Source organism: Tyto alba, unplaced genomic scaffold (assembly GCF_018691265.1).
Source record: "Tyto alba isolate M040663 unplaced genomic scaffold, T.alba_DEE_v4.0 Super-Scaffold_7, whole genome shotgun sequence".
Classification (NCBI taxonomy): Eukaryota; Metazoa; Chordata; class Aves; order Strigiformes; family Tytonidae; genus Tyto; species Tyto alba.
The window spans coordinates 15,801,953-15,827,815 of NW_024881328.1; the positions used below are offsets into that span (position 1 = coordinate 15,801,953).

Sequence of the window (25,863 nt, forward strand, 5' to 3'; positions counted from 1 at the left end):
ATATAATCTTCCTAGAGGCAGTCAATTTTCTTCAAACCTCAGGTATCCTCCTGCTTACTCAAAATCCCTTCTGATCCTGAAAGCTCCTAAATTGTCACAGGAGGTGTGGCAATCTACCTGATCCAAACGAAGGTCCACCACCGAAAGGGTGTAGGGTCATGTCCCATTAAATAGCTATTCTGTGACAGACAAGTTTCACCCTGATGTTTTACCTGGTCCTGCTTTTTTCGCTTCTCTGAACTTAGCTGTAAATACAGGTAAAATGATGCTAAAATCCATTGGTGTTTTCTGGGTTTCAGGAACATATGGGAAGACTGTGAATGTTTTCTGAATAGGTTGATTCTTTCTTGTATAGCTTATTGCCTGATACATAAGTCAATTTCTTCGTTTAGTAATGGCTAATCCTCCTTCACAAGCTGCCACATATGCAATATTATCAAAACCTTCTAAGTCTTTTCTGGTTTGTTGTTTTTTTTTTGGGGGGGGGGGGGGGGGAAGGAGGTGGGGGCGGGCTTGGGGGTAGGATTTGTTTGGGCTTCATTCTTCCAATGAAGAAACAGGATTTGGATTTACCTCTCATCATTCCAGCTTCCAGTACAATTCACATCTTCTTGCTGGTTAGTTACAACACTGATTAGCAGTTGTGTTTTCATCCCTGTACTATCTCTAGCTGTGGAACTCCAAAGCATGTGCTAGTGCCCTGCTGTCACAAATGCATGCAGACATGCAATATTTAATGGGAAATGTAGAAACCTGTGCTGACAGTCCCCAGGTACCTATTTCACTGCCTGCAGTTTGAGGAAACTAGGAATTATGGAATATCCCTAAAGGATATTAAGCCAATGGTAGGTGAGTTACATCTGCTTGTGTATGAGTTTTGTTGTGCCTTAGTTTCTCCACCCATGTTGGGAAAAAGCTCCAATTTGCAGGTATATTACAAGGTGTGTGATCAATACCGTCTACTAAAATGGTATGGATTCTTTCCTTTGAAACTACCTTGCTTACTGTTACTTGAGCTGATCCTGTAGTTAATACAGTGCTTTGAGGATGCAATCTTATTTTGAGTCTGTAAAATGCATGGTTTTGCTTTTTGGTTTATCTTTTAAATGTGCGTCACACAGCTTGCATTTAAACATCTTGGAAGATTAGCTCGGCTGAAGTCTTTTTAAAGATAGATACTTTCCTCATTTTTACAGTGTGGTGGGTAGGCTACTGATCCATCAGGTATTGGAGTAGTCTAATATAATCCAGATAGGAAAGGATCCTTTATGTAATCACACATGTGAGCCATAGCAAAATAGATAATAATATAATGTTTGTTTTCTGTTTTCTTCTTTGAGATAGAAACACTAATGTTAGTACACAGTTTGAGAAAATGCCTGGGTGGGAGTCAGCTCATCTATTTTTTGCTGTCTGATACTGTGACATCTAACCTAAGATAGTGGTCTGCTCTCTCTATATATATAACAGTGTGAGCTATTTTCAGAACTTGACTAATCTCACTGTGAGATAGGGTGTTCATGGACCACCTCTGAAACTTGCTAGTATCTGTCATCTATAGATGGAGGCTGTTTTAGCTTAGACGTACAGTAGGCAACTGAAGCTAGATCAGAATTATAGGTGTATATATGTAGACAGAGAAACAGGGGGAGACGATTTACAGGTGTATATATATATATATACAAAATAATTTTAATTGAAAGATCGTAGCTTAGAACCTGCATTGTCATCTCTCTCATACTATTAATTCTCCTTGTAATTATCATGTGATAGTGAAAGCAGCAGACCAGTGTAAAATGGCCCTGAGATACAGAACATTATATCTTTATTGCAAGGTAATGATTAGTAATCTCCTCTTCTATGAGTTATGTTAGTCCCTTAGAAAGCCTCATCTTCCCCTTCTGTATTTATATTATTTTTATATATGATATTTTTTAGGTGGCCTTTAGTCTTGGGTGTATTTTTTTATTCAAAAGAGTGATGAACATTGATCTAAAAGATGATGAGAAATATAAAATAATGGTTGTGTTCTTCATCTTCTGGGGATATCGACATGTCCCAAACCTTTGCAAGGTGATAATTAGCAGAATGTAATTTAATTCTGGATATTTGCTTTAGTGTGTGATCTATCTTGCACGTACAGGCATGTGTCTTACTGGCCTAGGTAATTGCTGGAGGAAAGACCCATCCAATAATGGAAATGTCATATAGTCGCTGATATGACATAAACTTAACATAACTTCAGGCTTTGAAAATGTATTTTTTAATATTAATATGCTTACTGCATATATCATCTTTGATCTGAAAAGCTTAATATAGCTTCAGCCAGATCGTTAGCAGTACTGGAGGTGCATCTTAAAGTGTCAGCCATGTATTTGGCAGTTCTCCCGTGTTCCAAGATAGAGACATGCGTACACAGTTTGCTGGCTGGGCAAGTGAGGTTCAGAGAGTTTCAGTCTGCCAGATGTCTAACAGCGAGTCTAGTCATGTAATTTGCATGTCCTGAGTAGCCAATTCTCCTGTCTGAGATTTTTGGAATAGTTTTTTTCCATGTGTATTTTGACATGTTGGTATTCTTTGACTAAACAGAACACATTTAATATTCATATTGAGCCTTCAGTACTGTACTTGGTGTTCCTGCATATTTTTGTTCACACCATGCTTCTGGAATATGAATTTTCATTGTTTATTTTGTAATAAGTTACTGTCTTATTAACGCTTTCCCTTCAGTTTGTGTATCTGTAAATAGTATATCTGCATTTCTCAGTGGTGTTCATTCAAAAAAAAGTTTTTCCCTTTCCCTGACATTTCCTTATAAATAGCACAGAGAATATTCCACTTTGGGACTTTCCTGCAGAACAGAGTATGTGGGGGACTAACTCAATCCCTTTTGAAGCCTGCCTGTGCCAGGTGTGACCACCACCACAGGGACGCCAGTACTTTCAAGAGCAAGGCTGAAATATCATGCTCTCCACAGCATCCTTCAAGTATTAGATTTCTCCTTTTGCTCCAAAACTGCTCTTAAAATGGTGTAGGTCTTCCTGACTGCTTTCTTGCATCAGTAGGACTTGCAGGTCATTCCACACCAGCCCTGGGCAGGGGCTGCTGGGGTATGTGACTGACACAGCAGCCTTCCAACCTCAGCAGGGAGGCGATAGAGGAAGATGGGCTGACATGACCTCTCATACCTTGTCCGAGGGGAGCCCTGAATGGTAGGAAATTGTCTAATCCCCAAGTGTAATGGAAGGATCCCTCCCCGAACATCCATTTACATGACATTGTGGTAAAAGTAATTTTAAAGCTAACTATGGAAATAACTAATTCTTTATCAGATGAGGAAATACATATTTTAAAAAGGAAAAATAAGCCATCTGTCATCCAGGCACATCACAGTGGAGACTGAATTAGTCTGTCAACAGCAGAACTGTCAAAATTCAGTTTTCAAGAGTACAGATTTCATTTGCTGGCATTTAACAAGACAATTGTATTACAAGAGTGAGAATGACGACCATTCCCAGAGTTCATTGCCTGTACTAATCCCTCTGCTGTTGGAATGAGAAGAAACCTCCCGTTGGATATTGCTTTAGTTGTTATTTAGAAAAATCCTTAATTAAACACTCATTACTCCAAGTCTGTAAGAACAAATCTGTCAGGCCTGCGGTCTAAAAGCAGGGGGTGAAACAGTCATCTCCAATCTGCCTCCAGGAGCTCTGGGCGTTTTGGTGAAAATGCTTAATTCAGTCTGTGTCGGCATTTGTGGGTATCAGTTTGTCCAAGGTCAGTCCAGGGCTGGTTGCAGATCCCAACAGAATCCCCAGATATTCTTGGCCTTTCCAGTCTCACCAGTACATAAGTTTTCACCTCAGAATAAAAGAATATTATTTTTTATAGGGGTTATTATTAGTCTTTTCATCTAAAGTGCAAAAAATTACAAAGCAATGAAATGAGTCCCAAATGATCTGTCAGTAAGTATTCTGCCTACTATTTTTTCACGACTGTGCAAATGTTACGGGTAGTAAAAGCAACATGCATCTCACTGCTACGTTTTAGCTGGGGAGTGGAAAGTGTCAGCACCTCCCAGTGAAATCAAGAATTAAAGTTCTTTAGGTCTTTTTAATATTTTTTATGTATTATACCACCATGAAATCTTATCTTTGTCTGAGGAATTCAAAATTATCATCTACTTTTATTAGATTATGAGTATGCAAACTAGAAACAGCAGTACTACAGGATTCATTTTGGTAATCATAACTAGTACAGCTCAAATTCTGAGTCTCCAGCTAAGAGTATTTGCAATGAAATGTGTGTGATCAATTTCCAAAGTAATTGGAGGTACAGTAGAAAAAGAATACTGGGAATTTAAAGGTTTACTTTTAATTAATTTTATTTTTTGAGGAGTGTTATCTTGGTGTCCATTAAATTTGGAAAGGACATTTAGTCCTCTGATTAAAAAAAATCCTCTGATTAAAATAAAAGTAACCCAATGAATTGCTTTTGATTGGGAGTTTATGCTCTTGGTTTTATCTATACCAGTAGGATACTGCGGGTGGAGGGGAGAGAGGTTTATCTTGCCTGGTCTCCCAGCAGTAAAACTGAAATCTGGGTATCATTGTAACATTTGCATTAAGTCCAACAGCCAGCACTACTTTAAATATGGGTAAGGTCTGTGTCTTAGTGGGTAAATAAAAAGTTTATTCATCCATTGAAGAGAGAGGGCTTTAAATATATTGCTCCCTGGGGATTATTTGCAGAGGTTCAAGTCTTTGCACAAAGAACAGGTTGTTTTCTTTTTTTTTTTTTAGCTGAAATAGGACTGGAGGTGAAAAATGAAATTAAAGTGGCCTGAGAGAGAGGAGAGATTTTATAAATTAGGAACATGGGGGCAAAGGAAACAGAATAGTTAAGTACTCAGGAAAACTGAGGCCAGCTAAAAGCTTATGTGCCCATGAGCCCCACAATGAAACAGTAAGCATGTGCTTAGTGAAGGCTATCGCGGAGACCACAGGTGAACTGCTTAGAGCAAAAGTAAGATTGGAAGCCAAATGTTAATATAGTAACAGTAGTCCGTGCAAAACTGAATTAAAAAATGCTTTCTTGGAAACAATGGAAGTTTGACCTTGCAAATGTTTGTGCTCAGCCATGTGCTGTTAAAGATTTCAGCTATGGTGGGGACACAGTCACTTCTGATTTAAGGACTGTAATTAAAACAGTTGGATTAACAGGTTCAAGATACTGCAGAGAGCTGAACAGTGATGAAATTGCTCATATTTAAAACTTGTCAGGCTCTCACAGTGTACTGAATCAAGGCTGAAGTTTCAATTGCAGAGCCAAGGTAAGAGGCACCCCAGCCCTGTCGGACCTGACTGCAGGGTGCAGAGAGCTTCTGCATGTGCTCTGACTGATAAGCTGTAAAGGTCTTTATTCAGGAATTAGAAAATGGAATTCTATACTTGATTTTACACAAAAGGTCAAAATAGGTTATTATAATGATATTAAAATCTCTTAATGCCTTTCTGGATTTATAGCTTGAACCTTGATCAATCAAAGTGCATATTTATATTTTTGCTAGGATGCTTCTGTAGGGATCTAGTGTGTGTGGCTTGAAAAAATATGGGATGTGTATGTCTCAGATTCATAATTTTGATTTTTGAACTTATGAATCTTTATATCATAGGAGAGAACATGTAGAATTGGGTGATGTTGATCTGACTGGTGATAAAAGGTTTATTTTATAAATGCTGATCAAAGTTTGACCAACAATTTCTTAATCACCTGGGAAGATAAGTGAGAACCAAAGGAAAAGATGGCTATTATGATCAGTGAGTAAAGCAGTGTTCGAAATGAATGCTCTGATGGGATGAGCTGTTGATCTGAAATGATAGTTTAATTTGAGATACTTAAGGCTGAAAGATATACCTGAGGGAGAAATTGGGTATATGTGTTTCACAGAGGATTATAAAGGCTTGGGAGATAGGTATCTTGAACTTTGCCAGTATTGTGCGTGCCCAAACACCATCAGCACGGCTCATCCTAAAGGGTAGGCAAGAGCACATATAGTACTTAGGGAAGTAGCTCTTGCTATGAAGAATGGAGCTCTCAGGCTGCATCAGTTTCACTGCTAGCTCAGAGAAAGTTTTAAATTTCTCTGTGAAACACAAGAGGAGCCTTAAAAAAATTGCTTGAAGAGCACTGCAAAAATGTCAGTAGAAGGTCCAATGTATTATAGATGAATCTGGGAGCAGGGGGGGAAAGACAATAAAAGACATCCAGTCTTTTTGTGACCAAGTAAAACAGATATTTCTGATGTCCAGTTTCCCTTACTAAATATGGGACCTTGGAGTCAAGCTGTTTCTTGTTTTATCTTCCTGGAGTTCCCACTGTTACCAGCAATAGCCCATCAGCCAAACTCTGCCCCTGTGACACCTTTTACACTTTGGGGTTTTTTTGCCTTGTGCTGTAGTTTACCCTAATACTTTTACCTGCAATACCTGACTGTGAGGTCCAAGTCATACTTGCAGGGGGTAGCCTGGGTTCATGGGAACTGCTGACATCTTTTTCCATCGAGCACTAGCGTAATGCAACTCCCTGAAGCAAGAAGCTTTATCCTGCCTGCGGGAACTCGGGGGCAGGAACTGCAGTGCCATTGCTGCATGGCAGCGCAGCCCATTCCCAGAAGGGCCTGAGCAAACACAGCACGGGCTGAAAGTCATAAGCTGTAATTTTCAGTGGTTCTGGCTCAGTGAAGCACATGGTGCTGGGAACTATCATTTTATCTTCAATGGCTGGTATAAGTCAAAATTAGTCCAAAAAAAGTGTGGGAGGGTTAGAGAAGGAAAACTGATCTTGCTTCTTTGAGGCAAAAGACAGCTTAGAGGTTTAATTTTTGAAATTATGTTTTCAAAAAGGGCTTGATTAAGCATTTTAATGAGAAAACAAGCTTTGCATGAGCAGCCTATAAAGAACATTATTTTTGTTGTTTTGATCCCATTTTGGTGAAAATTTTAAAATTCAAAAACAAACTTGAAGGAGGGAAAGTGTAAACACTATTAAAATGCTTTACAGAAATGAATAAAATTACTATTTTTTGTTTGTGTTTTTTTTTTTTAAATTAAAAATAATGCTTGAAAATTGTTGGTGGGTTCTAATCTGAATGAACTGATGAATACCTCTGCTTTATTAAAAGGTGTAATTACTGCAAACATTGTTTGACATTAAAATGTATGCATTTGTCAACAGTTCCATAATTACACTTGGTTCTTGCTTTTTGAAATTGAGGCCCTATTACATGCATAAATGGTTGGTGACTCTTTAATGACAAGGACAATAATGGTTTCCTACTGTTCCCAAAACAACCACATCTCCATCTACATCAGAGAAACCGAGCACAAAATAGAACATAAATATGAAGAAAGTTTTCAAAGTTAAGGCTCTGGGGTCTTAACAGTCACAGCTGACTGTTCATCTGTTTTTTACTTTTATATGATATTTCTGATTGCATAAAGAGAATTACTGCAAAGAGATCTTGTCTTTCATTACATCATAAAGACAGCTTCAAGTTGTTGTCACTGGTGTAATAGAGCCTTTTTCAGCAAATGGAATTGCATAACTTAATTCTGAATCAAACAATCAGCTCAGCCTGCATGTTGAGCAGAGCTTGGAATGGGTGGTGCACTTGAAATGTCTGTGGGGGCAGCTGCCAGTGACTGGAAAACAAATATAATTTTCTTCTTGATGCATTATACAGCATAAAATAATAAAAAAGAGAACTAAAAGCAACAGCTCATCCTGTCTAGAAGTATGCAGTATCAAACGCTTAAGATACAGACGTGAAACTTTCAGCATGCACCTACAAAATAAACTGCCCACCAAAAAAGATTTTCTCTAAGTCATGATAGTTAGAATATATTTTATGTGCTAGAGCTTGAGGTTTATAGGCTTTTCCCACTTCTTGTGCTACTCCCTGGTATTTACTGCTGGAATTGTCATATAACCAAAAGGAAAACACACCAGGATGGATTTTCTCTGGCAGACGTAACTGTAGTTTCACTAAAGCTTGTGCATCCTTTCATATTTGCACCAACTGAGCACCCCTAGCCTGATTTCTAGCTCTATATAGCCTTTTTTTTCCAAAGTTGCAGTGACAAAGGGGCCATCTAAAGGTGAATAGATCATCTCTGCTTGCATCTGCCCACATTATTAATGGCTGAATCTTCACATCTTTCCTTATTAATTTGAAAAAAGTATATCTGGGCTCCAGCCAAAATGGCAGTCAAGAAGACACAAAACACTTAGTAAGAAAAAGTTTGTGATGAAGAATGAGTTTCTAGCTGTGCCAGTACTCTGACAACTTATTAGCTTTATGTCTCTACCCCTTGCAATATCCTTTGTCTTCAAAAATACTCAGCAAACAATTCAGGGGAAGCAATTGGCATATTCCCTAATGAGACAAGATAAAGTGTCCTGTAATGATGATGACAGCAAATTCACAAAGTGAATTGCAGTTTGAGAACTTTGCAAATTGATCAAACCATGATTCCTTGATTGCTTACTTAATCGCCTGTTACAGTCTCTCTCCTGACCCTCCACATTCCAGTTGCTTTTGTCAGCACTTTGGTGACTGAGGGACTCAATGTTAGCCCCTCAGGTTGTGAAGAGTGGAAGAATAGGTTCTGGTTTGGGGATTTTATTTTATTTGCATTTAATATGTACTTTTGTCCAGCTATCAGAGGGGGAATTTGGAGATCTTCTGGACTCCTACAGTGCTTTCTACATCAGGCTAATGACTATCAGGAAGAAGCTTTCTAAATTCTTTTTATTATAGCATAGATACTAATTAAAGCACTGTCTCACCAGGTGCTGAGAACCTTAAGCAGCAGCTTAACTCCAGGAAGGGTAATGCTGTGCATATTTACCACTTAGTGATGTCCTACCTGATAAAGATATCTGGTCAGGAGAGATACGATCAAGGGAAAAGCACATTTCGGTGAGTGGTACAACTGATTGACTGGTAGGGCTCTTAATTCATAGTCAGTTTAGGATTGGAGCCCCTGGAACTGTCATTCTTCTATTTTGTCAGCAGAAGTGAAGAAATGTCCAAATTTCATTAAAATCTGAGTGATGATCTTATTCTTCAGAATAGTAGTCAGGCAAGGCTACTTCAGACTGGCCATTTAAGCCTTTCTGAAATTTGTTTCATTAAAGAAACTACTTTTAAGGAATGAGAGGAAAGGAGGGATGTGAGTCCATGTGTGCACAAGAGTGGGAATGAGGAACCGTTCCTGCTGGTGCCGAGCAATTGCTGCTTTCTGCAGGAGAGAGTGGGACTGCATTTCAGAAGAGGCGAGGAAGTTCTCTCTCTGCACTCGATCTGCAAATCTCCTCAAGTTCCTTCCAGATGAAAGGCACTAGGAACTTTGTGGGTGTATTTGCAATCTCAACTCAGCAGATACTGTGCCATATCAAGTTTAACTGTATTGCTCTGCTGCCTGAAAAGTTGAGGGAGCCTGGAAAAAAGATTCGCAGTGGCTAACAAATGGATTATTCATAAGTTCCCCTGAGTATCTCCCAATATGTTAAGTCCTGTATTTGCTGCATAATGATATATGAATGTGCAAATAGTAGCTAAATATGGTCTTAAGGAGTAAAGAAAGATAGATTTTACCTCACAGAAGCCAAAGATGATGTCCAGATATATTTGTGTGCACTGCTACTTGTGGCACTGAAAAGCTTACTTACAGATTAGGGCTAATTCTGATTCCTTGCATTTCCATTACTGTGTCTTCCAAATAACTCTGACTCATAGGAAGAAAAAAGGAAGACTTGATCTATCTACTAAGTCAATCTGTGTTTTGTATTGTATTTGATGACAATTACTTGAACAATCATATGTTGTTGTGGACAATAACCTTGTCAGTATAATCAGGTGCATATTTAAGCAGGTGGAAAAAAAAAAATCAATCCTCCCGCAGTGGGTTTTAAGGTTACTGTTGTTCGTGATCCAGGATCATACATGTGGCTTTCTGATACCTAACTGGCTCTCTGGGGGAGTTTTTTCTTTGCCACATGTGACGTGGCAGTTATAATATCTTGCCTGAAAACATGCCTCAAATACAACGAAATGTACTGGCCTGTTGGAGTTTTTCCTTCTGTTCTTGCTCTTGGTGACCTGCTGTTCTCGTTTTATTAACCACTTGGATTTTCATGGGCATTAATCCTCCAAAAGGCTAATATTGATAAGCAGAGAGAAAGAATTGGTTGTATAAAAATAGGTCTGAAGCATAAATATGCCACCCCGGATGGAGACCATATGTGAGCTTGAGCTTTTCTGCTAGGAGACAATGGCTTGTTTTCATTTGGGTAGTAGTTGATGGTAGGGGTTTATAGCTTCCTGTTAACAGTAACGTGCAGGGAAGCTGAGGCTTGGCAATAGTATCTGTCATCTGTGTTGACAAGACTTGAGCACATGCCTAGGTAGTAAATCATGTATACATGTGTATATGTACTTATGTCTTTGGAATATCATTATTTGAGCTCGTATATGTATCACTCCATAACTAGATGGTGGCACATTTGAAAGTTCATATGGATTTACTTAAGTATTTACATACTTTAATCCAAAATAAGCCAAATAGCCATATCTTTAAACCCAGCATGTATTAAGTTCAAGGAAGTAGTTAAATACATGCCTAATTTTGAGCATGGACCTGGGTCTAAACACAGTAAACTCTTTCACATGCTAATCAGCAGTGAACCAACAGTTTATGTGATGACAATGATTAAAGCAGTATTCATGTATAAAATGTGTCTGTCAGTTTTCTCCTTGTTTGTGATACAATCACTCTCTCTCTTTTAAAGCTATCTATGAACAATCTTGTGAGGCTTATCGACACCAAGGGAAGACATCAGGTTTCTTCTATATCGATTCTGATGGAAGTGGACCACTTGGACCACTCCGTGTTTTTTGCAATATAACAGGTAATGACCTAACCATGTCTTCAGTGCTTTATGTTGGCTCTAATATTATTACATGTATATCATTGTACTACTAAGACCTCACAGTCATAGGTCTTTCAGTAGTGGGGAAAAAGCAGAGAACTGGTAGTAACTGAGGTTTGACTCTGAGATGCTTTCATGAAAAGGATCCGTGTAGAAGTGATTTTTAAACTAAGTTTGAAAGACTCGTCTTGTACTGTTGCTGTGTCATTTACAATGGTATTTATACCTTATAAAAGGCACTGCTGACTTATTTTTCATAATATCATAACTTTTAATCGTGAGATATTTTGTGTTTTTTACCAAAGATGTAGAATCTTAGAATTGAAATCTTCTTTCGTAACAGAATGGTTAGTCTGCTTTACTAGAACATTATATTTGGGAATGATTATTAAACTCCTTGCATTGAGCTAGCTGGAAACCCTTTCAATCTGACGTAAGTGGGAATAGCTCCCATCATACGAGTGTGCTGCCTTTGAAGTCCCAGAGAATAGAAACCTTGATAGTGGGGGGTATCTGTATGGAGGAGAAGGCATGATGCTCTTAGGAGGAAGGGCAGCAAAGAGAAAGGTAGCAGAGCAAGAGCCTGTCAGGGTGTCCTGTTGGTTGAGACTTTTCAGCCTTTCAGTTCTGTAGTTTTAAAATAAAAAGTGTTTCAAAGATAAATATACCTGTCTGGCAAATTCTCCCTTTAAGTGGATCCTATTCTGTATATGGGACTGTCATACAAGTGTATGAGAAAAGATTATATAGCCTGTATTGTGGATTGGGGTAGATAGCAGAGGATCCTTTCTGCTTTTTGTTTTTGAAATGGAGAGGACATTTCCTAGACTGTCTCCATTTTGGAATTTTTTGCTTCCTGTGTCCATGTGCAGATGAAATACTGTTTTATTACCCATTCTAAATTGCTAATTCTGGTTGAGCTACTTTGCCACATATCACCTCCCGATTCAGTGGTGAAAACTAAGGACTCAGGATATTCATATTTTATCCTTAATCTCCTTGTACTTAAAGTGTCTCAAATTAAATTTTCATTTTGATTTAATTGGGCAATCATTATGATAATTAACTGCACACCAGTTAATAATTAAGTATGTTTTTTATTCAAGTGTAACAAATATTTAATAAGATGTGTCTCCTTCACTGTTGTTGAATCTCGTAAGAATTGAGACAGAGCTTCACCTTTCTGTCTGAATATCCTTCCTTGATCTCCAGTATGGAAAATGTGCTCATTTTTATTATTTATCATATAAATATGTGTGATCAAAACATTGTCAGTGCTTTTTATCTCTGCTGAAGAAGTAGGATTTTTGACAAACTCCTTGCAGAAAACATCTGCTTTCCTCAAATAAATTTTATCTGGCAGAAATCCAGGAGGCATATACCTGATTTTCTCTCTATCTGTAATGAACTTGCTGACATTCTTATTTTGGTTACAAGAAAAGTGGAGGTGGGGAAAACTGGCATGTTTTTCCTATCCTGAAAAACTTTCTTATTTCTTATTTTCCCCTAGATGTCTCATTTGAGGTAGAGGAAGGTCATTTGTCACAGGCATCTCTATTATTCCTATTGCATAAGAGGACTGAGGAACAGAAAGAAATTATTATTTTACAGTTGTCCAGAGGATTTGAGGGTTATGCTTCTCTATCATCTAAATATGGTTTAGGTGACTTAATCACAAGAACTTTTATCATGTCTAGGATCATACCTTATTGTTATGCTGATAAAATATTGTTTACAGTAGTAGATTAAGTGCAAAGTATGGAGGAAAAAAAAGGGGTACACAGGGATGTATTCTGAATTTGTTACTCTTCTCAGGTAATGCTTCTGCATAGTTTTTTGAAAGTATCAATATTCAGGGAAAGTAAAAAAGTGAAATTCTATGTTATATTAGGAACATACAAAAAACAGAGACAAAAAAGTCAACGTTATTGTTCAGTGACATAGATCCATACCACACCTCCTGCGACTGGAAAAATGTAGATGGTCAGAAGTGTGGATGGATTCCATGTAAAGAGAGACTAAACAAATTAAAAAGATCATGGAGGGAACTGTCACAGGAAAGCATGGAGATCATCTGTGGCACAGAGAAAGCAAATAGTGATTGATACTTTTTCATCATGTAGGAGCTAAGAGACAGGTAAATTATTTAGATAGCAGGATTTGGCCGGGGGGGGGGGGAGTGGGGGGGGTGTGTGTGTGTTTGTTTTATTTTTCCTGATGCAATGAGGAATGCAACTTGAAATTTACTACCATGGGATGTCAAAGAGGCCAATGGATCCACAGAGGAAAAAAAAAAAAAAAAACAGGCTAGAAAGAGCCCCAGTTTTGTCTGATAGATTCAAAAGGTGCAATTAAATGTGGAGGTTTAGTTGCAGCTCCCAGCTCAGGCACCTGTGAGTCAAAGATCACTGGGAAATGGGAATGAGTTTCAGGAAAATTTTTTGCCTTCCCTTGTTTGCCTGGGTATCTCTTCACCCTCAAAGGCAGAGGCGGGTTCCTGGGCTAAATGAAGCTTTGCTTTTACTCAGGCTGTTCTTTTTGTGTACAGTTCAAGAAGCAGTAACCTCTTTATGCCCAAAACATGTTCAGGCTGAAGACTTTGGAGGTGGAATGGAAAATGACTCATTTAGTTCTTTTAAAAGTAGAGGTGCAATGAGCTAATGACTTCTGGGAATTACAGTGCCTTGAATCTTTGAAGGATGAATTCAGAGGAGTCAGATCATCAGAAGTGAGCCGCATCATTGCATTCAGAGAACGGTCTTGTTACTTAATGTTCATTTATATTTGTTTAACATTCTTTCTAATTTTCACCTGTTTAATTAAACAGATAAGGATCTTGTTTGTAGCCAGTTATTAACTAGGGTAGATTAAAGCAAGCTTTCTCACACATTGGTAATAGGTAGATGTGGTCATTGGTGATGTGGGTATGGGAAGTATCAACATTGCAAGTTAATTTATTGTGTCTATAGTCCCAGTGATTTCTCTGCAGCCTGTTAACAGCCCACTGATGAATAAAAATTCCGAAGAAACAAAAAAATTGTCTGTGTTGAGAGAGAATTAGACAATCATACAAAGACAAAGGCAGGGAGAGAAATAAGGAAAAGGAAATCCTGCAGGGAGAAAAAAGGAGGAAAAAAAGAAGTATTAAAAAATATAAAGCCGATTTTCATCATGGAAAGAAATTTAACAGTAGAGTGTCACAGGATATCTGCTGATAACAGAGTGGAGTGGGTACAAGTATTTATTAATTGTCTGGAGAAGTGGCTGAAAAAAACAAGGTGACAAAAATTGTAGATTATATGCTATTATTTAAATCGGTCAAGAAGAGAGACTATGTGAAGCACTTTATAAGAATCTTATCTTGAAGGCTGTTTATTTCCAGTAAAAGTAAAATATGTTGTTGAAATAGGAGGTTGTCAGGAACAGTAATGTACCTAATTAAAGGCATGGAAAGATAACTGCACAAAGAGAGGTTAAAAGTAGATAATCCAGGGCTATTTAGATTGGAAAGATCCAAAGTGAATGGACCTCATTGACAGAAGCAGCAATGTTGATGTTCATTTGCATTTTCTTACAATAGGAATAAAGAGACAGTTCAATGACAGTGAAAGACAACAAACTCAAAACTGACTTAAAAAAAAAAAAAAAGAAAGCACCTTATTAACATAATGTTTTCTTCACCTTATATACCCATTATACACAAAACAAAGTCACTTTCACAGAGAAGTTCATCAATTATAAGAAACAATGAAGAATTCATACCAAATATACATGTGCATGAGTGAAGTGAACCAGGCATATGTGCCCAAACCATAATCACATGCAGCTGGATGCTATGAGGCACACTGAGGATTTGTGTGAGTCCATGCAGAGATTATTAATTTGGGATGATTGTATTCAGTGCCATGGGAACATAGGTAGGCTGTTTCCAGGGCTGTTTGCATGGGAATGCTCTGCTTGCTTTACCTGGGTTCTCCCATCGTCCATGGTGCTCTATGCCCACATTTTTTTTCATAAAGTACTGAGAGAATGTATCCTGTCATGTTTGGGGGTAATGAACAGCTACCAGTGCTGGGAAAGAAATTTTCTCTGTAGGCTGATTGTTTGATAATTAGCCCAGTTGAATTAATCTTCACTTCCCACTGAAGTGACTGATAACAATCAATACAAAAACCCGCTAATGGACCCTCTCAACCTGTGGTCTGGCAGTCTTTCTATCATTGTGAGGCTTATTCTTTTTCTCTTGTTGCTTAGAAATCTATTGATCTGTCTGGAGTACTACTTAATGCTAATAATCACATTCTCCCATACAAAGTCTGTAGATATGCAATCTACATCCATGTATTGTTTTGTTGTCCTGTATGGAAAGTGTCTGTAATTGCCTTTCCTCATCTCCTCTGGAGTAAGTTTTACTGTTGATAACTGAAATATTTGCTTACGATACACTTGAGCCATTCTGTCACTGTACTTCTTTACTGATGCTGTTTTACTGTGTGCAGACCCTGGGCTATCAAATCAATAATGCATAGAAATTGCCATGACTAGATCAATGGTTAATTTTATCATAGCCAGATACTTGTCCAGTTCTCGAATAATTTGTGCCCCCCTCCCATTTTTTTTTTTTTCCTTTTTTCCTGCAGGGGTACAGACTGGGGAAAGATGAGTCCTTATCCCAGGTCTTGTTACTAGTCCAAGATCTGTTTTTGAAGCTGCCATAATGTAAAAATAATTAATGAACAAAAATATATCTTTCCTTGTTGCGGATCATCTCTGTTTTCCAGTCTCCTCTCAAAATGCAAATATTGCCTGTTTTTCTGATGCAAGAAGAGTAAAGCTTTCTTTTCTCTATCTCAGAAAACTGTATAGAAACTGTGTTTAATTCTTGGACAAAGTAAGGGATTCTAAGAAGATGTGAAAGAGATTGCCAAAATTAAACTTGCAATTTTTTATAAATTGCCTCCATCCATTTTTTTTTTTTTTCATTCGGCTAACAATGGTCAAGATTTTATTCTTCCATATAGTACATATTCCATGACATGTAAAGGGTGTTGAATTCAGGAGGATACAAGTTGTGTTTGTAGCTGAAGTGCCTAAATACTCTAGATGTCTGAATAGTCCTGCTTACAGTATGATAATTGATCAGGTATTTCAGGAAAATACTGTAGCGATTCAACTTTGCTTACTTTGCTGTGAACAAGGAGCAGACTGGAGTAACACAGAGACAGACTACTACCAAACAGAGCTGTCTGGACCTCAATCCTTGCAGTAGGGATCTCCATTGATGTTCCCAAAATAATCATGGAACGGTGGTATTACTGTCCACAGCATCCACCTTCCCTTTGTTTCCACAAAAGAATCTCAGTTCTCCTGCATATATAATTGATTAGTCCATTTTCCATAAGAAATCATCTCCTTTTACTTTGTGTAGCAATTACAATGAGACAGAAGTTACCATGTGATTCAACCCTTGTTACTTTTCCTGTAGACTTGGCAGACTCTCACATGGAAAGGAGGGCTGTCATCAGTTAGGCTGAGGCAATAAGAGAGAAGAAGGAGGAGGAGAAGGAGGTCATGCCCTTAATTCTGGTTTTATTACCTGTGGCTACATAATTGTGGGACAAGAACTTAAACGGTGAAACTCCCTGAGATTCTCAGAATGAGCTTGATAGGATTTTATAGATTTGAACTTCTTAAGGAAGTTTTTGGAGTGCCTTTTTTGTTTGGTTATTGTTTTTCTTTTTTTTTTTTTTTTTTTAATGAGTGTACTTTGCAGCTTACTGTCTGTAATTATGATTTACTTTATTACTGGATAAAACAATGAATGGGAATCCTTTACAAATCATTTACCACTGTTTAGATTAAAGACAGCCCATAAAGATTTACAGTTTACACCCTCAAACACTGTGGGTCTTTTGACACACTGTAGTTCTAACAATTTATACATTTCTATTTTGAATTTTCAATAACTATTGCAGAAATTTATAATATGAAAACTCTTTAGTGCTTATATTATGTCAAAGGCATTACACTGTCAACAGCTGCCTTGCTGTTTTCAGTGAAATTGTGGTTTTGATGAGCATCATAGCAGAAGTCCTGCAGGCCTTCTTCACTGTCACACTTGCAGGAGGCCCCCGAGGAAGTTTTAGTACAAAAGAACATAACAGTAGGTATTTTCCTCTAGCCTTTATCTTTTAACCAGTGGTCACTGCAACTTAATCACTCTCCTGCCACATTTGTAGTGCTCAGAAGTTAGAGGTAAGATCTGGCTCTCTCAAAATCACCCCAGCTGTCTCAGTGACAGGGAGTGGATCCATTTGTTCCAGACACAGGTGTCTAGTGCCATGGTGGCAACCTGCAGATGTCCTGCCCAGCCTCCTGGTGCGACATCAGAAGAATGGCAGGTCTCCTGTGGGCTCCACTTCTTGTCTGCCAGGCTCATGAAGATGTCTGAGCCATCACAAGGCATATGAACCAGCAGTATAGTGATTATGTTGAGCCTATCAAAACTCACCTTAGATGGAGATTGAGTCAGAGAGGACTGCACTGTTGTCACAAGTGCAGCAAGTGTGAACACAGTGAAGACGTCTCTGTTTTGCACTAGGAAGCAATTCAGAGATTGCCCCTTCAATTTTTGGAGAGGAATATTTCTCACTCCTTGTTCTAGATACCCTGTATTAGAGGAAATATGGAAATGGAGGATCGTCAAGTAGGCTGGCAGGATAATGGTTTGCCATCTCTGGGCTTCAGCACAACATGGGGATGAGGGTGCAAGGGGTCACAGAATAGATGTCTCATTCTTGTTTATCAGAGCCACCTGCCATGGTCATTCTGCACATAGAGATGCCTCGAACTGTGGGCTAAGAGTGAGCAAACTCCATGCCTGAGGTGTAAGAGAGTTGGGAACCTAGCTCTCCCTTCTCTTCCAGGGCTGGGGCAGCATGTCTGTGGAGCCAGGGGTGTGGTGGTGCCTTCCCGGTGCTGGCTGCTGACTGCCAGGAAGGATTTACAGGTGGGGAACAGTTCCAGGCATGGGCATCCCTGAGGAATGCACACCAGCAGGTGTTGTCTGCCAGCACCATCGGAGAGTGGGCTGAATGCAGGACTGGGGGAACAGGAATCTCGCCCCCACCCCCCCAATTGTCTCCATGGAAATGCATTGCAATGTTTCTACACTGGCTGGAAGTGGCTGAATCAGAAACTAGGAGGAGGCTGATGAACACAAAACAAGCTGCAAAAGCACATATTGCTGGGTCATCCAGCAGAAAAAGAAGTGGTAGATAGAAATAAAAAAAATAATGAGTGGGTTTCATAGAAGAATCAGAAAACACCTCCTTGTGGTTAGTGAATTAAAGCAGTTTGTGATAAGAAATTGTCTTTTCATATTCTTTCAGGGGTGTAAAAGCAGCTGGGTTAAACTGCCACTGCAGCTTAAAACAGTACAGTGTTCAAGGTGGAGAGTCTGTCTTTTATGTGGTTACTCCTGCAGTTGTAGGTGCAGCTTTCAGGACAATATTTGGCATTCAATGTAGAGCACCATGAAACAAATGTATCATATGAGCTTTCAGAGCAATTTTTCTCTCTCTTATGTAGCATTTACCGTATGTTTGGCTTGTTGGCAATTTAATCAGTCTGAATAATCTTGTTTTGTGACAAACCTCCTAAATCACAAAGGAGTGATGCAGTTTGTATGGGTGAAATGCGCTCCACAGAGATATTTCAAGTTGAAGAATAAAAATGAGAATTAGACAATACAGAACTCATTGAAAGCCAGTTTCCCAGCTGCTCTAATTTCCCACAATTTAATTTGTGTGCCGTCAAAAGCAACTCGGAGGCTTCCAGCAAGATGATAGAACTATGGGTGAGGCTAAACAGAGGGTCTGAAATGTGCTGAATGCATTGCAGTCCCATGATGTAAAAACATCTCCGAGGACCAAATACAGGCAGCATAATATCCTAGTAAATTGGACCATTAAATAAAACTGTGAAGTCATAAAGCTGTAGCATTACCCTGAAATTAAAGCATTGTCACCTTTGAATTATGGAACAATTTAACAAGCATTTAGGAAATCTGCTTTTCAAGGCTGAATTTAACTATTCCAGGTTATACAGTAGAAGATGTGGCTGCACTCTCCTACTGGGTTTTGAATGACTCTCAGTTTATGTGTGGTTTGAAATTTTACCAAGCTGAGAAAGCAATAAAATAATAAAGTGGAATAATAAAAGGTAAAAATAAACAGTGACCTTTGCCTGGAGAACAACTTTTTCATTCTCATTGCAAATTCACAAGTGCAGGGAGAGATCATTAAATTGAGTAAACAGGAAAAAAACTTATAGTATGGACAGACATAACAAGATAATGGTAACTTCATTGTTGAAATAAAGAAAAGAGAGCCCTATCTGCCTAGTTTAACAGTTTCTAGATATGGAAATGGTTATAAGGAGCTAGTGGTACTCAGCTTGGTTTGCATCTATGATTACAGTATTCTTGCTTTAAAAATGTAATGAAAACAAAACAGTAAAGAACAAATAATTAAAAAAAAATAATCCTTGAATTGTGAAATAGGAACAGTATTTAAAGCCCCATTTTAAAAAGCCAAAGACATAATCTGTGAAGAGGTATGCCTCTGCAATGGCATATGCAAGTCATGAAGCTAAATTGCAGACAGCTGTTGTACTGTTGTCTAGCTGTAGTGATCTGTGTGCATGTCCAGATTGCAGCTACGTTTCTTAAATAGGTCCTGAAGCATGCCTGAAATGCAGGCTCCCAGATATTGGCAGTAGGTTTCAGAGTACACGCTGATTAAACTGTAAGGGTGAAATTCCTTGACCTCATTCTGAGGCAGGCAGCTGTATTCTGTGAGCAACCCTACCTCAAATTGTGCATGTGAATTTGAGAAAAGAGTATGTTCTTTTTCTAAATGCTTCTGGGTCTGAGGTGGAGAAAATGGTGCTTGAATAAAGCCCAAGAGTTGACCTGAATGGTGAGGGTCTTCAGAAGAAAGGCTGGGATTATTTGTGTTTGGGTTTTTCATCTACAGAAGCAAGTGCACACGATCTTGCAATTGTCTTGGAATGGTTCAAGAATTTACTGCCCTCCAGCTCTTAGTTACTTCTTCCTCAGTCAGCTGAGATGCCGGAGGGAACAGTGTCAGATCTCCCACTCTGTCCAAAGCAAATTAAAGTTTTAATTGTTTTCAGGCTCATTCACTCCATATAAACAAAGGGGTGTCCTTTTGAAAGAAGAAACTGTCTTTTTTTTTTTTTTTTTAACTGTGATGTGAATTTAATCCCTTATTCTTCTAGCAGGTTGTGTGTGACTCTGTGCATGTCACTTAGCCCCTCTACACCTTATGTCCCTCTTTCTAAAATGGAAGTACTTATTCTTTACTTGGGAAGCAGGAAGAAGCATGGCAGAGATGGTTGAATACATCTTTCTCTCTTTTCCTCCTCTAACATTGTTGTTACTAGCTTTTCTGTCTTGCATCTGCACTGTGTTGGGTCTCCCTTCTAATCTGAAGACTTCCTTTCAGACTCCAAGTATTTAAAGCCTCTTTCATTGTTTTGTGTTGTTTTGTGTTGTTTTGTTTTGTTTTGTTTTTTGTTTTGTTTTTTGTTTTTTGTTTTTTGTTTTTTTGTTAAAAATAAAAAGGTAGCAGAGGATGTGTTTCTCTATACTCTTTCTACACCAGCTCTGCCAAGGGAAAAGAAACAAACTTCTGAATGGCAGTAGCTTTTGCCATCCCAGAGGTATGCTTACTGGTGGCTGTGACTTTCCTTTCACTAGATCAGTGAGCCAAATGTGTGTAATTTTTGAGAAGCTCTACTGAAGGTTATCTTTACTTCAAAGATGGAGCATAGAGGGAATCTTTGAAGTGACCAACAAAGGACAGATCTGATCTGTAAGAGTAGTAAGCATAACAGATCAGGCATGTGTAAGTTAGGAAATGTCTGAAATGTAACTGTGGAATTCTTTCCTTCTGATATTACTTTTTTTTAACTGTCTGGTCTGATGTACATGCTAAATCACCATTACTTTGAGTACAGAAAGAAACTTAATTTATTTTTCCTTTCCTTTCACAAACTAGAGGATGGAAAATCTGCAGTTATCTCCTTATTTCTAAAAGATCCCGCAGAAAAAAGCAGTTCTTGAATGTCAAATTTCAGATCTCAGAGGGACAGCTGAGTTCAGCTGTAATGATAACAGACCATTGAAAATTAATGAACAATCACAGACGAAAATAAGAGAAAGACCTGTCACTTTGTCTGTCCAACATACTCTTTAATGAGTGCTTGTTGCTAAAAGTATGTTTACTGATGTCTTGTCCACCCTCATTTCAAACATGTCAATTAAATACATTTTCAGCACTTCTCGGGAAGACTATTTTATACTATGCTACTTTTAATAAGTTTTTCCTGGTAATCATTCGTTGCTTCTAAATTACTAGATCTTGGTGCTTTTTGCTTTTCATGTGCCCTTACAGCACCTTTCCTGGTGTACAAATACACAGCCTGGAAACCACAGTATTTTTAAGCACTCTGAAACTCTAGCATTAGGCTGCTGTACTTTCTGAGCAGCACTGTAGCCACTATTGTGAGCACTGATTTTATTGCAATTTCTCAAAATTATGTTAATAGCTCTCAGTAGGGAGGAATTTATCCCATCTGGGATTTTAACAACTAGTTAATTCCATCATCTCTTGGGTTTACGTCTCACTTAGAATATTGGAAACTTGATGCTTCTCTTTTTAGTAGATTTTTCAGTGAAGGCATGGGTTAAACTTCTACCAGCTTCAGTAAGAGGAAAGTTACAGCTTCAGTAAGAGGAAAGTTAGCTCACCCTCAACTGCTTCTGAAAAACCCACTCTGTTCTTGTCAATCCTTGAGAGAACAAAAGACAAAACAGACTCTGACTGATAAGAATCACTGCTTTCAGATGTATAAGATGTGTGTTATGAAGTCATTGAATTATATTGTGTTGGAAGCAATTTATGTGCAGAGTATTGTGTTACATTGTTCACTGTGATTACGACCACTGGGGCAAGTTTTACAAGCAATAGATTTGTAATATTGCTTGTGATTTTAATCTAACTTTTGTATATCACACATTGCAGCAATGTTTCTTTGAGCTCCAACTCAAAGGATCCACAAGCAGTATCTTGAACACAATAAGAACCACAGAATTAAAGATCTGTGAGCAAACTCTTTCTGTCTACCATCACAGAAATTATGAGAATGTTGTGAGTTAATGTATGGCTTGTTGAGCGTAAACTGTCCTTAGAGTTAATGCCATACATTACTGAAGGAGTAATTTCTCCATAACTTGCTGCCAGGTCTTGGAACAGACCTCTTTACATAGTCTCCAGATGGTGGTTGTTACTTGCCTATCATCTGAATGTCTCTGTAATGACAATCCATTAAATCATCTGAGTGTCTATGCACAGATAGTCCATTCAGGATTTTTATACACCTATTAGAGTTCTGTCGAAGTAATCTGTGGATATTTGTAGCTCAAAAATACCCAAACCTTCAACTGCAATGCATTGCAGTGGCCACAAATCTACTGGGCACATTATGCCAGTGTATTGAGGAATAATTGGAAAGATCGTGCCCTGCAAGAACTCAGACTAGGTAATCTGGTAAAATCATCTGAATGCTTAACTGCACAGTTTTTAAGATCAGTTTAGAAAAGGTCTGGCTCAGCATTATCCAGGGTTTCCCCGTTCAAGCATGAATAACAAAATAGGAATCTCTTGTCTAAATCTTGCCACTTTCTTTGTAACAGTCCATAGGTTTCTGCAAGTGAGATTTAATCTTTCTCTTGTCAAATAATTAAAATTTACCTCCTTAAATTTTTGCCCTCTTAGTATCTTGTTCACTCCGTAGGCAAGCAGGGTCTTTGATAAAGAGGGAATTTACTGGATGTGATTCTTAATAACATCGTGGAGCACATGCAGGGCTCAGTCCTGTGAATCCTCATTAAAGAATTTGCCTTTTACTCTGGGTCAGCTTGGCAGACTGGCTGTTCAGGCTGCCCTTGTTATTTCACCTGTTGCTATCTCACCAGAACCAGACAGGAAACAGCCTTCCTGCTAAGCTACTTGCTTCTAATTGCAATGTCCTCCTTATCACGCCAACACCAATGCTGGTCATGAGCTGGGTTGTTACAGTGCAGTTTGTGCTTAAGCCTAGATTCTTTTTTCTGTCACCTGTGAAATCCCTTGCTCTGCCAGTAAATGCAATTAAAGAGATGAGAATGGGCTCCCAAGCATGGAAAAGCATCAACATTTACAGTTAGCTACAGATGCTGAGTCATATGTTGTTTCGTACCATCATCCAAACAGGGCATCACTTGACTTCTGTGTAGAAAAATCTGAGAACTGAGTAAAATGAGTGATCTGACTGGGTGATAAGAACATACTCTCTATTTTAGCTTTTTGGCAAGAGTTTGTGGTTTCTGTTTGTGGTGAGTTTGTAGAAGCTCATCAGCCACAGTTATGTGCTACCATTTGTTGTTATAATAGCATGGGCTGTGCTCTCAGGTACAGCTGTGTTTGCAAAAGATGAGTGTTACCCTTATGAGCCATATTATTATGTCTTTTCTCTCGGCGATAAAGCCGGCTGAAAGGTATCTAATTTTCTTCAGATACTTGGCAATAGAAGATGCTGAAGACCTCCTGTGGTTCCCAGGAAGCTTGTAGTTTCTCTCTTGCTCAGCAGGCTCTGTAGCGTTTGCTTGAGCTGGTTCACGGAGAAACATCTCTGTGGGCTACACTAACCTGTAGTACATCTTCATCACAGAGTGACCATTTTGGAGCCCAGGGTCCTGCTGCCAGGTCTCCAATGCAGTAAAGCATTAGATTTCGATTATTTTTTTGTTCCCTGCTTCTTGCAAGTTTTTCGCTGTTAATTTTCTGTTCAATCCTTTTTCATTTAACAGAGGATAAGATCTGGACTGCAGTGCAGCACAACAACACAGGGCTAACCAGAGTCCAAGGAGCTGATCCAGAGAAGCCATATACCATGTCCTTTAACTACAACAGCAGTGCTGAGCAGCTTGAAGCCATGATAAATAGTGCAGAGTACTGCGAACAAGAGGCAGCCTACCACTGCAGAAAATCACGTCTCCTGAATACCCCAAGTAAGTGCCATGATCCCAAATCTTTCCTTGTTAACTTATTGATTATGCAGCTGATACAGGCTGCACTGTGACTGAGAAGAAAAAAAAAACAAAACAAAACAAAACAAAAACAAACAACAAAATGAATAGTGACAATACAGAATAGCGGAAAAAACCTTTTACTTTTGTATTGGGTTTGCATGGCAAGGTTTTGGTAGGAGGGGGACTGTAGGTGTGGCTTCTGTGAGAAGCTGTTAGAAGCTTCCCCTGTGTCTGACAGAGCCAATGCCAGCCGGCTCCAAGAGAACTGGCGGCTAAGGCAGAGCCTGTCAGTGACAGTGGTAGTGTCTCTGCAATAACATATTTAAGGAAGGGGGGGGAGGGGGAAACCCCAACAACCACAGCCAAAGAGAGGAATGAGAATCTGTGAGATAAACAACCCTGCAGACACCCAGGTCAGTGGAGAAGGAGGGGAGGAGATGCTCTGGGCGCTGGAGCAGAGATTCCCCTGCAGCCCCTGGTGAAGACCACGGTGAGGCAGGCTGTGCCCCTGCAGCCCAGGGAGGCCCACTGTGGAGCAGATCTCTGCCTGCAGCCCATGGGGGACCCCACACCAGAGCAAGTGTATGTGCCCAAAGAAGGCTGTGACCCTGTGGGAAGCCCATGCTGGGGCAGGGTCCTGGCAGGACCTGTGGCCCCATGGAGAGAGGAGCCCACACTGGAGCAGGTTTTTTGGCAGGACTTGTGACCCTGGGGGGACCCACACGGGAACAGTCTGTTCCTGAGTGACTGAAGCTCTTGGAAGGGACCCACGCTGGAGCAGTTCGTGAAGAACTGTAGCCTATGGGAAGGACTCCCATTGGAGAAGTTCATGGAGAACTGACTACCATGAGAGGGAGCCCACATTGGGGCAGAGGAAGAGTGTGAGGAGTCCTCCCCCTGATGAGGAAGGAGCGGCAGAGACAGTGTGTGATGAACTGACCGCAACCCCCATTCCCCATCCCACTGTGCTGCTGGGTGGGAGAAAGTAGAGAAAATTGGGAATTAAGTTGTTTCCAGGAAGAAGGGAGGGGTTGAGGGAAAGTGCTTTAAGATTTGGTTTTATTTTCTCATAATCCTACTCTTAATTGATTGATAACAAATTAATTTTTCCCCAAGTTGAGTCTGGTTTGTCTGTGACAGTAATTGGTGAGTGATCTCTCCCTGTCCTTATCCCAACCCACAATCTTTTTGTTATATTTTCTCTCCCCTGTCCAGCTGAGGAGGGGAGTGATAGAGCGGCTTTGGTGGGCACCTGGCATCCAGCCAGGGTCAGCCCACCACAACCTTCTTGGATACCACTATGCAGTGCCTGTCCTCTGATGCAAGAGGGTCAGAGCTCTGCAGGGGCGTTTCCACTCTGTAAGTTCATGCGTGCAAAGGTTCTGAAAGCTTCTACAATGGAAAGTACTACTTAGAAACCAGAAAAACTGTATTTAGCTGATGGTAAATGGGTATGTTTATTCATTTACATTTTTTAACTGTGTATTAAAGATAGAAAGCATCGAGATTGCTCCAGACTTGTATGATGTTTCTGGAGAGGAGGAGTATACCCTCTTCTGAGTCCCACAGCACTGAATATTATGTTTAAGGTGCTTGGTAGAACAGTTTCTGGAGCAAAGCTAATTTTCCCCTTGTGATAGAAGGAATAATTTTTTTTTTTGCCCTGACTTAATGTAGCAGCAACAAGAAAGAGAGGGTCCAATCAGTTT

General features: G+C 39.3%; 1 protein-coding gene across 1 annotated transcript in view; it reads left to right on the forward strand.

The window, feature by feature from the left end:
* CNTNAP5 (contactin associated protein family member 5) overlaps positions 1–25,863 on the forward strand; it is a 286,970-nt gene that overhangs the window by 178,852 nt on the left and 82,255 nt on the right. Inside the window, exons 12-13 of the mRNA XM_042784303.1 lie at positions 10,855–10,974; positions 23,933–24,133. Coding sequence (XP_042640237.1) covers positions 10,855–10,974; positions 23,933–24,133 — 321 coding nt within the window. The remainder of the gene's footprint in view (positions 1–10,854; positions 10,975–23,932; positions 24,134–25,863) is intronic.